General features: G+C 41.1%; 5 protein-coding genes across 8 annotated transcripts in view; 3 read left to right on the top strand and 2 right to left on the bottom strand.

The window, feature by feature from the left end:
* Window positions 1–2,629, bottom strand: part of LOC104740212 — a gene marked incomplete in the record, with an annotated part of 6,723 nt that extends 4,094 nt beyond the window's left edge. The window contains 5 exon segments of the mRNA XM_019235846.1: window positions 11–1,046; window positions 1,122–1,261; window positions 1,359–1,536; window positions 1,626–2,019; window positions 2,143–2,629. Of these exon segments, the coding sequence (XP_019091391.1) occupies window positions 11–1,046; window positions 1,122–1,261; window positions 1,359–1,536; window positions 1,626–2,019; window positions 2,143–2,251 (1,857 nt within the window).
* Window positions 2,772–3,530, top strand: LOC104740210. Its single transcript, XM_010460745.2, has one exon. The coding sequence runs from the start codon at window positions 2,840–2,842 to the stop codon at window positions 3,275–3,277; it is 438 nt and encodes a 145-aa protein (XP_010459047.1). The 5' UTR covers window positions 2,772–2,839; the 3' UTR covers window positions 3,278–3,530.
* On the top strand, window positions 4,576–5,881 carry LOC104740209 (cytochrome c-type biogenesis CcmH-like mitochondrial protein). The gene is made up of 4 exons (XM_010460743.2): window positions 4,576–4,889; window positions 5,027–5,174; window positions 5,264–5,395; window positions 5,480–5,881. Exons 2-4 carry the CDS (start codon window positions 5,031–5,033, stop codon window positions 5,681–5,683), a joined length of 480 nt encoding a protein of 159 aa, XP_010459045.1. The 5' UTR covers window positions 4,576–4,889; window positions 5,027–5,030; the 3' UTR covers window positions 5,684–5,881.
* On the bottom strand, window positions 6,054–8,024 carry LOC104740208 (protein SAWADEE HOMEODOMAIN HOMOLOG 1-like). The gene is made up of 9 exons (XM_010460742.2): window positions 7,908–8,024; window positions 7,720–7,805; window positions 7,553–7,598; window positions 7,301–7,457; window positions 7,167–7,227; window positions 6,861–6,912; window positions 6,655–6,798; window positions 6,439–6,558; window positions 6,054–6,353 (listed from the first exon to the last, which is right to left on the bottom strand). The coding sequence occupies exons 1-9, from the start codon at window positions 7,959–7,961 to the stop codon at window positions 6,309–6,311; spliced, it is 765 nt and encodes a 254-aa protein (XP_010459044.1). The 5' UTR covers window positions 7,962–8,024; the 3' UTR covers window positions 6,054–6,308.
* LOC104740207 (ABC transporter G family member 35-like) overlaps window positions 10,378–11,052 on the top strand; it is a 7,173-nt gene continuing 6,498 nt past the window's right edge. The window contains exon 1 of one of the 4 annotated variants that reach the window (XM_010460741.2): window positions 10,378–10,790. In XM_010460741.2, coding sequence (XP_010459043.1) covers window positions 10,571–10,790 — 220 coding nt within the window. In that variant the 5' untranslated portion in view covers window positions 10,378–10,570. Of the gene's footprint in view, window positions 11,028–11,052 lie in introns of all 4 variants that reach the window. The other 3 variants (XM_010460740.2, XM_019235251.1, XM_010460738.2) reach the window with 3 other exon arrangements.

Raw genomic sequence — 11,052 nt, 5'->3', positions numbered from 1 at the left:
ATAATTGTACCTGACATCTCAACTTGGCAAAGGAATCAACCAACAAAGAACTTTTAGGAGCATAGGGAACATCACTTTCTGCCGCTGAAACGTATGATGCAGATGACGTTGCAGACATTCCACTGAATGATCTAGCCAATGAACCATCTTCAGAATCATTGCTATCATCATCGTCTATGACGTGTCCAGAAATTCTGGATCTCTTCCTGCCAGATTGATGTCTCGGTCCTTGCTGATAACGTCCATGACCTTTACTGGTCTTTTTGAAAGAGTGGCCAGCATTTTCAAGTGGATGGTGTATCCGTGAAACACCAAGATTTTTCTTCGTTCGACCATCCCAGACTCGAGTCCCAGGACTGTTTAGACCTGTTACCGTTTCCTCATCTTCGGATGTATAAGAATGACTACTCTTTGTTTGCTCCTCGTCCTCTTCAGCAGAGGAATAACTTGATAAGTGACTCTCAGTATTTACGACTTTACCCTGACTGGAGATTCTTGCATTCGCCGTGTTTTCACTTAAATACCCATCGTTGCTCGATTCCTTGCTAGACCATCTCGGGGACACGCGCTCAACAACTTTCTCAACTTCCTTTTTTTTATAGTTTCTTCCCTTTGCCCACACGCTTTCCAGATGCTCAGGAGCAAGGTTGGCAGTTTTCCTTTGTGACATCATGTCCAACACGTCACCCCATCCCTCTCCTCCTCTGTGTCCTTGAGGATCTTTACTACCATCACCTATTTTGGACGTTGAGGGGAAGGAGTTCCACGACCGGGAAGATTGGGTGTCCATAGAAAGCAATGGATCTTTCGATAAATCTGTTAAATGCTGTTTATCTGTAGCGCTTTTCCTTTTAGAATTTTTCTGCTGTTCATTTTTCAAATTCACAAGCTCAACACCTGTGACAGAAGGGTCCAAATATCTAGAAAAATGATCAGGAGAAAGATCTGAGAGATCTTCAGATGGAGAAGACTCTTCTGCAGCACTAGATCTGTTACTAGTCTTTATCCTTGACATTACAGCAGCCTCAATCCTCTCATTTATGAACCTGGTACACAAAATCTGTACCATTGAGGCGAGAATAAGAGGAACAGAATGTGGTGTAAAAGAGGTAATAGTTTACCGAGGATTGGCTAGATTTAGGACTGGTCGAATGACACAGCAAGCAAGAAGCTCCCTCAGGGTATAGTGGAAAAAAGCACAGTGCAGATCCTCTGGCCTAAATGTTAGTGAAATGAGACTGCTCATTATATGCTGCAGAACCTGCCAAATAGAGACCATAGTATCACCACCTGATAGCAATAAAGTGGTAAAACATCTAACATAAAGATCTGTATAACAGCTCGTCGCAACAGTAAACCTTATGCTCGGATTCAGGAGAAAACAATGCAGGGTGCAATTTATCGTCTGCGGCCATCACACGTCTTAGTTCAGAGTCGCCGTCTTCAAAACTGAAGCTTCTCTTTTGTTGTCTCTCAATCTTTGCTTGACACTCGCGGAAAAGCTCCACACGACGACATACAATATCAATTAGATCCCTAAATCATTACAAAGAAGGTTTAGTTTCTTGGACTACCAACCTTAACAAAAACTCAATATGAGACTTGAGACACTAAAAAGAACAGACCTTGTCAACAGATCAATAAGATTAACATTTCTAAACCGCCGTGAAATTTCCCCAAGAACATCGTTAATGATAAACACCAGTTCATCAGGACCTTGCTTATCCGGTGTTATGCGGGAGTACCAGAGATCCAGTACCCATTCAGAAACGAGGTGACGGGTGAAGTGATCAATCGCATCCTCAACAACCTGAGAGTTCACTTTGCTTCTCCAGTCAGACCGTGGAGCTGCTTTAGGGAGGTCAGGTGTATTATTTAACGTTGGTGCATTGAGAGACGACGGTTTGTTGTTGTAAGCTGCAGCTTTCCTTTTCATTTCAATATCGAATGAGAAATAACGAAGGAGGATGATCAAGCACGCAGCAGCAGGGAGGTTGACCCAAACCGATGAGCTTGTCACTGCAAACGTGAGTATTCATTCATTAGAGATTGCTGAACACATAAGTAGCTACTGAACCAATACTTCAAAAACTAAAAACTGAAGACACACAAGATTTCATAGTATCGATCAAATAAACTTACGCGACATGAGGTAAGACAGTCCTACGACGCATATCACCACGATTACAATCCGTTTCTTAGCTTCCTCTACCAGGTCCCGAAGAGTCACCACCTGCTTCTGAGTGCTCATAGTTCAATCAAAAATCCCTTCTCCTATATTATCTTTCAGACGCCTAGCCTAATTCGCCCCTTCAATGAACAGATGGATTTTTTCCAGAACCTAATTTCCCGGGAAACTAAAACCCGATCTTTGAAATACGTCGGGATCGATCAAAGATGAGCTGGTTTCGAAACGACGAGTAAGGAAGAAGAGAGAGAGAATCAATGCCTCTGGTAAATCGAACACGGACTACGAATTGATGGAATCGGCCGGTAATGGAGTCTATCCCGGAGACGGTTGTTGATTCCGTACGTATCTCCGGCGAGTGTTCCCGGTAAGATTGGTTAAGGATCTTTTAATTCTCTCTCTTCGTGGTGGTTTGCATTTCACTTTCATTAATGTTTTGTTATTCGCTACCAAGTCCGTAATGCTATCGCTAGGTGTCGAACCCTGGGCTCACCGAACGCTTGGGCTATTTTGTAAATTTGATGTAAACTTGAACTGTAATGACATAAATGCCCTCATCACCGCCTTTCCTCTTTCAGCTCGAAAAGGATTAAAACATTATCCAAATTAGGGTTCACAATTCAGGAAAGAGAGCTCTGAATCACTGCATCTATGGAGGCTACTAAAGAAAGAGTCGGCTTGCTCGACAAGATCCTCCCGCCGGCACTTGCTGACGCCGGACTCGAAGATTGTGCGCTGCCGCCTGAATCTATACAGGAAGCTTTTCGCAAGGCCGCCAACGCCGTGAAGTCTCGCGCAGCTTCGATTTTCGAGCACGAGGAGGAAGGCGGTTGTGTAGCTGATCCGGTTCCGGAAGCTTCTGATACGATCATCGTCGGCGGGGATAATGAAAGGGATACTGGACCGTGTTTAGCCGGAAAGGGAAATGGGAAGTTGGCTGAATCAGAACAGGCCGGAGATTTGGTTGTGGCAGGCGAAGGAGGAGAAGGGAGGAGCTGCGTTGATGGTTTGAAGGATCTAGATGTTGAAGGTATTGAGAGCAGCAGGGAGAAGAAGGATCAGAGTGGAGAAGAAACCGATCTTGGTTGAAGGATTTGTCTGAGAGTACTCACATTGTCAAAACTGTTCTTCCCTCGTGTATATAAATAACGAAAGCAGTAGACTTTTACAGGTTACAAGTCCCTTTACGTTGCTTTGCTGATTCCGTGGTGCTTAAAATTCCGATCTTTTGTCTCCATAGACAATGGTAGCAAAGCTTATGTATCGCCTATTAAGACACAAAACTTGATGTAATACGATTTAAGGAAGAAAGAGGCGATTCTCTCTTTTGGTTTACTTTTTATGCGCCTTCCCATGAACTATTGATTCTCGTCCATTTGCATTTCAGTTTCAAATTCTAACGTTAGCAGGCATGTCTCTTTCTCTATTTGTTCTTGCAGTTCAAATCCCCAATTGAATTTGTATAGCTTGTTGTTGGTGACTGTATAGTTTGTTGTTGGTGACTACTTTAGACCTGTTTGGTGAAGAAAGAGTCATCGCTCTGTCTGTCATAGGCATTATCAGAAAAATGAAACCTTTTTGTTGCTAGTAGTTTCTATGAACGGGACCAGCGCCAGCAGAGAGGGTAAAAGAGAATGAGTGGCTTCTCTCTCAGTTGATACGTCTGAATATATGTACATCTTGACTGCATCTCTTAGAATTGCGGCTGCCTTAAGATCAGAATTGAGGCTGTCTTGTCTTAAGATCAGAATTGTGGCTGTCTTGTCTTCAGATCAGAACTGAGGCTGCCTTAAGATCATCTTTAAGAACATAATTAGGCCTTTATCGCAAAATAATTCGCAAATCATTGTTCCCATGGGGCTGCGGTGTCAACTGTTCGATGAGACCATTTTGCTCATATTAGGGTACCCACCACCCCTATAGCCTCCATTCACCCGATGTCTTCACTCCCCAAGTAGAAGAGAAGAGTGATGAAGAAGAGGAGCAGACCCATCACCAACACCAATTCAGTAGTACCCACCCCTATAGCCTCCATTCACCCGATGTCTCCACTCCCCAAGTAGAAGAGAAGGGTGATGAAGAAGAGGAGCAGACCCATCACCAACACCAATTCAGCTTTAGTATGTGTAATCAGTGTGGTAATTTTGTTTCAATCTCACTTTCTCCTATTCTATAATGTGTTTATGTTGCTTTGCATGTACAGCTTAACTGTTTGTTTGTTACATGTTCCTTCTTGGCTCAAGTTTGTATGGTTCCATCTAAAATTTCTCACTTCGATTTTTGGTGCAAACTGCAAAGCACCAAATTATTGCAGTTAGTATTCTGCAATTACAAGGCCCATGTTTATTTATAGTTACAAACAAATTATATATTTGAAGGGCCCATCTTTATTATGCACTTGAACACTGTACACGCGCGAAGCTCGTCTTCTGACACACGTTGCACGCTCCTTCACGCGCCTTCTCGATCGATCTCACATTCGGAGCCGGTTTGTTCACCCGCCGGGGATTTCCACCGGCATCTTCTCCAAACGGCTCTGGCGAAGAATTGTGTCTTGGCTTTCCTACTTCAGGAGGACGATAGGAAGTTTACATTTTACAAGTAACCATAGAAATTTCTCGAGTGAAAGGTTTAAGGTTCTCGAGTGAGATTGAACGAACTAAGCGGTTTCTCCGATCTCTCTCGTTTCCTCTCCAAACAGGTCCTTCCTTCAAAATTTAGTTAACAAGCGTTCCGTTCGTTTTAGGTCTCTGAGTAGTTTCTGCTATGTTGTCCACAACCTGTTCGACGAAATGCGTCTGTGAAAACTAACAATACTCGTAATCATGAAATTTTCAGCGCAATGGAGAAAACAGACGAAGAGAGGAAGAAGGCTCAGATGCTGGACGCTCGGGCCAGAAACATTAGCCACAATGTTCGCTGTACTGAGTGTGGGAGTCAGTCCATTGAAGACTCTCAGGCAGATGTCGCTATTCTCCTTAGACAGGTGTGTCCCTTTACTCAGTTTTGTTTTCCAAAGAATGAGTTGAAATCTAGTTTTGCTGGCTACTTCTCTGATACACCTGAGCTTTGCAGCTGATCCGTGATGAGATAGGAGCTGGGAAAACTGACAAAGAGATCTACAATAAGCTTGAGGATGAGTTTGGGGAGACGGTGCTTTATGCTCCTAAATTTGATTTGCAGACCGCGGCATTGTGGCTAACACCGGTTAGTTTTAAAACAATCAATAAGGATTGGAACCTCCACAGGGACGTTTAGGATAATGGACTCTGGTGTTTTGGTGTGTGGCAGGTTATAATTGCTGGAGGTACCGCTGCAGGTTTGGTTTACCAGAAGCACAGGCAAAGGACGAATGTACACATCATGGCGTTGAACCTTATTAGAGGTGTTCCATTGACCCCAAAAGAGAGAGTCACCATGCTTGATGTTCTTATCCCACCTCCCCCTCCTCCTCAGGGAGTGGCTTCCCGGTTGAGGAGATGGCTACACCGCTAGTTTCCATGTCTCATTAGCTCTCTTGTTCTTGGCTCAAATCTTATCGCGTTAGCCAAATAAACAATGTGTTTAAGTTGAAGGAGTGAGTTACACATTGATTGGGAGAAACAGATAGGGACTGCTTTGTTGAAAATGGATTCTTCCATAGGAATATATCTTGGAATGAGTTATGTAAGAAGAAAACATAATTGAAAGTCTGATACTTGTTGTATGTTTCTTTACTGTGGAATTGAAAACAGAGAGCGCATCGTTATTAGTACAGAGACATCTTTTGTTCCAAATTAGCTTCTGTGCTAAATGCTCACAAAATGTGTTGACTTGCTTATTATACAAGATGCAATGAGTAACGGAAAGAAATCTAGTCTTCCTAAAAGAAAGGGACTAACAGGTTAAGCATTAGGGTAATGTTACATTATATCGTCATCATTCGCTTTACAATCTAAATACTTTCTCCACTTTAATTCCAACATAACGGAAAACAAAAACTAACATACAATCCCAGGACCTTGTGTATCATGACATGAGGTCTTTAGATGAGCATTTTATTCCTTCCTTTGGGTCAGTCATATATTATCTAGTCATGTTTTACTGCATCCTCCAAAGATGACTTCAAAACGAAACAAATTCACTCTTCAGGGCGGCGGCAAATTCTTTCTACTCCCACTGCTTCCTGTTCATGTATTAACACGCAACTTCTTGAATTTTTCAAAACAGCACCCAATGTAATAAAGACTGAGATCAAGCTTTTTTTTTACCTCTGTATTGTCAAGATCGTAGCGAACAAGAAACACGCAGTAACATCTCGACTGATCATGAATTCCTCTCTTGATATTCACAACATGAGCATCACAGTACAATGCTTGATCCTCCCTGTCCTGCACATTAACAACCACCCCAAAATTTCCGTTCTTTATGTTTAAATTTTTTGCTAAAGGTTCCATCCTTCATAATTAGAGCAAAGCGACCCTTACTTGGAAACATAGAAGCAGGTCCCCAATATTCACTCTCCCACACTCTGATGGTTCCACAGGAATAGATCGCTCACGCACTGATGTTCTGACATCCACCCACTCATCGTGTCCCTTGTCGAACCCAGAAAAACGTACACGCACTTCCTGTTGCAGACGCTCTCAGTTGCAAACAAATAAGGCATTGAACAAAAGTCAAGAAGTTTTACCAGTCCACCAGTGCGAAGAACTCTATAAGTTATGAACGCAGACACGTCATACCTGAAAGACCAGAATTCAAGCAAATAAGCACAGATATAAAACGACAAAGGTAGCCATGTATTATGCTAGAGTCTACACTGAACATGTAGCCATGTACTATGCTAGAGTCTACTCTGAACATGTAGCCATGTACTAAGAAGGTAAGGGCACTGTTTATTATTTATGTCTATAAACTTGTAAAATATGCAAAATCCAAGAGAGTTGAAGCAAATATGGAAAAAGATGATCATTCAAAAGCAAAGAAAGGTTCTTACCAAGCGTAATCCCTAGCTGATCTAGCCTCAAAAGCCAGATCAGAAACATCAGAAGCCTTACCTGTGTATGAAAATGTTCCCACGGCGTTAAACTAAAAGAATCAAGAATGGCAAACAAGAACCTGAAACAAAACCTTTTCGTCTTTGAACATAGGTAGCCGTCCCAAGATTTACAGGCTTGTCGGCAAAATTAGGATTCGACAAGTCAAGAATCTGCAAAGGGGGAGATGGCAAAGCTTTGTATTTGGGTTGGCTTTGCTGCTTCAGCTTCTCCTGAAACCAACCCTGTACCTGAAAAAACCCACTCAATTGAAAGAACAAGTTACTTCTGCTGGCCTACACTTGCATTGCATTTCACCAGTTGCATGACGAAATAAGAGACGCACCTGTTTCCAAGTTACTGATGGTTTCCCATTCCGGTTCGTAGAACAACTTTGAAACATAAATAATGGAAACAAACACTCAGTTAAGAAGAACTAATAAAACAGATTTTACCAACAAGATTCTACTCCTATAATGCAGCAAAATTCTCAAATAATTAAGAAGATATTACCTAAAAGTGGAGGCAACAGTTTGACAAAAATCTCTTTGGAGAGATTGATCACCTATCTCCTTATACAGATTCTCCATGTCTACAATCTTCACCATATATAAGAATTTAAAAAGAAAAAAAAAAAAACAAAAGTCACATCTCATGAATCTCTTATATCTGATAAAGCCAAATAAAGAAAACAAAGAGACCTCAGCCAAGGTAAACTCGGTGAAGTAGTGAGAGGAATCATCGGAAGCAGCCATTATCGACGACGGCAGAAGGAAAGAACAAGTGAAGAAGATGCTACAACAGTGACTGACTGATACCTTCGTAAAGTTCTCACTTCTCAGTGTGCTTTAATGGACTGATGGGCCAAAATCAATAATAATCTTCCATATGGGCCCAAAATCTCGAGTCTTAAAAATAAATCTTATGAAATTTTTTTTTTTACACATGCGGATAATTAGATGTTTTTTATGAAGAACGATCTGTACAGTACTATCATTTGATCCACATAAACAGCAAAAGTTTCGGACAAGCCAGCAAAAGTTTCGGACAAGCCAGTCTTACAGTTGATAATTGACTTTGAAACTATCGAGATAGTGTGAGCGTTGAGGGAACCCGTCCGCGGGGAATCTTTCGAGTTATGTATGAGCTGGTGGTTGTGGAGTGTTTATTAATTAACAATATACTAATGATTACTGACATTATTAATAAAATAATATTTACTAGTACTAAACATATTTTATTTAATTACACAGCTAATCCTCACTAACGCTCTACCTATTTTTTTATTTCAAATTATTTTGGCGACAATCTTGGCCCTTATTTCTCCCATGAATATAACAAGATTCGTTTACTAAATATCGAGTAAAGTAATAAACAATATTCGTTACGTAATTCGTTATTTACATATTCCTGTCTTATTAATCAGTTAATACACGTGCTTTTTGAACATTTTAAAAACGCAATTTATATATGTTGATAATAATGGGCACAAGGCCTGAGCGATTTGACCCAGACTTTCTTTAAACACGCAAACAGTGAACCATTAAGCTTTAGGAAAAGAGAGACATAATGAAACAGAGACTGAAAAAAGCAGGGTGAGTAATGAGTCTTTCATGACAAATGAAAGTGAGAGAACCATAAAGTGAGATAGGAATCTTGTTGTTGAGGCGTCGTGCTTGAGTTTCTGTCGTGTGCAAGTAACCTCCTTCTCATAAGTTGATGAATCATTTGCTTGATTTGTGCTTGGCTTCGGAGTGTTGGGGTGTGTAGGCGCTCATTACGCTCCTTCCAAATATGGTAAATTAGCGCTTGTAGAACCAACCAGCAAATTGTATTTAGCCTCTTATTTGCCGTTGGTCTTTTTATCCAGAGTAGCAATGCGTCAAAGGAGGAGAATTGCGGTGGAAATAAGTGAGCAAAAAAATCTAACCAGAGTTCTGAGGAGTAAGAGCATTGAAAGAAAAGGTGGTTCCTTGATTCCTCACCGGAAGCACAAAGTAGACAAGATGCTGGGATTTGAACAGGTAGATTCCATCTCCTTAATCTGTCTCGAGTTGTTAGCCGATCCAAAACTGTGAGCCAAGTCATGAAAGCCATCTTTGGGATATTTTCTTTGAACCAGACTTGATGATGCCATGGTACTGATGGTTCTGGAGGATGTAAGTGACGCCACAGTTGCATGGATGAGAATTTTCCTTGAGATTGATCAGCTGTTAACTTCCACTGAAAAACATCATCACCCGTATTCTCTGTTGGAGAATTGTGAGTCATAAGGCATGATCGCAGGAGTTGTACTATTTGATGTCTCCCCCTTGGAAGTGACCAGGTTCCACTTGGAGCAATTTATTTGACAGTAGAGAGAATCCGGATACCCGTAACCCGTGGTACTGAGTTACCAGTGATATCAATAAGTGGACCTAGTCCAGTCCAGTTGTCATGCCAGAAGAGTGCATGATGGTAATTGACTAATCCTGTTATTCTATTAATTACGGTATTTGACTAATCATGCAGTATATAATTTATAATTTACTGTACTTGATTAACAAAGTTAATTAGCATCAAGAAAAACGAGGTAAAGATGTTTGAACTCGGTTCGAATTTCTTTGACATGTATGTAGGCTGCACTGGTAGGCTGTGTGTAGTTGACTAGTTGGTACGAGGTATATAATATATTACTAAGTAAGTAGTAACAAAATAACCAAGACTTTTTAGTTTTTTACATAAGTCCCAAGTTTTTTTTTTATCTATATGTGTTGTTCTGCGCTAATCACTCTCTTTAATTCTTATCACCACCATAGCATAGTCAATTAGTCATCCGTGAATCTTTATTAGTTTTAAAAAGAGCCACCTTTTTCCATTGTTTATGAGAGAAGGTGAGGGAAAGACAAAATAAATCGAGCCAAAAAAAAAAGACAACCTGTCTACATCATTTGGCACCGGGCTTATACAAACGCTTTAATCAAATATTTAACTCGTGTATTATTGATCTCCCACATGGAGTATTCTGTTAAAAAGATTTCATTATTACGTGATATTACTATTTTAATCACATATTTTAAAGGCGCAATCAGGCAAGTTGGGGTTTTTTTAAAATATTTGTTCAGAGAAATTAAAAAATAAAGGTAAAACAGAGAGGACCTAGGGAGTTAGCAAAAAAAAAGTCGTTGTACCTATTTATCCTCGTCTCTTCACCATTTTTTCTTACTCTCTTCTCTCCTCAATGTTGCATAGGCACTGACAAAACTTTCTTCCATTTACATTCTTCTTTGTACTTATGGTCAGGTCAGACTATAGTCTTACAGAAACAAGAAGAAGCACCTAACTAATTAGTAGATCAGGATCAAGCTTCAGCGGATCTAAAAAGATGGATTACGATCCAGCTCATATTATGAGCAGAGGGGGTAGTATGCGTCACAGCATAAGTCGTAGTGTGAGCAGAGCAAGCAGAAACGTGGAGGACATATTCAACACAAGCTCTAGACGAACCAAATCAGTCAACCAAGACGAAGAAGCTCTCAAATGGGCTGCCATCGAGAAACTCCCTACCTACAGCCGTCTCCGCACCAGTCTCATGCCCGAGCTCGGCGAAGAAGACGTCTACGGTAACCAAATCCTCAACAAAGAAGTTGACGTCACGAAGCTCGACGGCGAAGAACGTCAGAAGTTCATCGACATGGTCTTCAAAGTAGCCGAGCAGGACAACGAACGGATCTTGACCAAGCTCAGAAACAGGATCGACCGTGTCGGGATCCAACTTCCGACAGTGGAAGTGAGGTACGACAACTTGACTGTGAGAGCTGACTGTTACACCGGCGATAGATCTCTCCCTTCGCTTTTAAACACGGT

Source organism: Camelina sativa, chromosome 14 (assembly GCF_000633955.1).
Source record: "Camelina sativa cultivar DH55 chromosome 14, Cs, whole genome shotgun sequence".
Lineage (NCBI taxonomy): Eukaryota > Viridiplantae > Streptophyta > Magnoliopsida > Brassicales > Brassicaceae > Camelina > Camelina sativa.
This window is presented reverse-complemented; position numbering and strand designations above follow the sequence as displayed.

What these genes read in the sequence shown, in the direction of transcription:
- LOC104740210 (XM_010460745.2), top strand. Translation starts at nt 2,840, where the DNA reads ATGGAGGCTACTAAAGAAAGAGTCGGCTTGCTCGACAAGATCCTCCCG.
- LOC104740209 (XM_010460743.2), top strand. Translation starts at nt 5,031, where the DNA reads ATGGAGAAAACAGACGAAGAGAGGAAGAAGGCTCAGATGCTGGACGCT. An exon ending in TCGCTATTCTCCTTAGACAG is followed by an intron (nt 5,175 to 5,263) that starts GTGTGTCCCTTT and finishes TGAGCTTTGCAG; the next exon opens with CTGATCCGTGATGAGATAGG. An exon ending in CGGCATTGTGGCTAACACCG is followed by an intron (nt 5,396 to 5,479) that starts GTTAGTTTTAAA and finishes GGTGTGTGGCAG; the next exon opens with GTTATAATTGCTGGAGGTAC.
- LOC104740208 (XM_010460742.2), bottom strand. Translation starts at nt 7,961, where the DNA reads ATGGCTGCTTCCGATGATTCCTCTCACTACTTCACCGAGTTTACCTTG. An exon ending in CCGAGTTTACCTTGGCTGAG is followed by an intron (nt 7,806 to 7,907) that starts GTCTCTTTGTTT and finishes TATATGGTGAAG; the next exon opens with ATTGTAGACATGGAGAATCT. An exon ending in CTATGTTCAAAGACGAAAAG is followed by an intron (nt 7,228 to 7,300) that starts GTTTTGTTTCAG and finishes TTTCATACACAG; the next exon opens with GTAAGGCTTCTGATGTTTCT.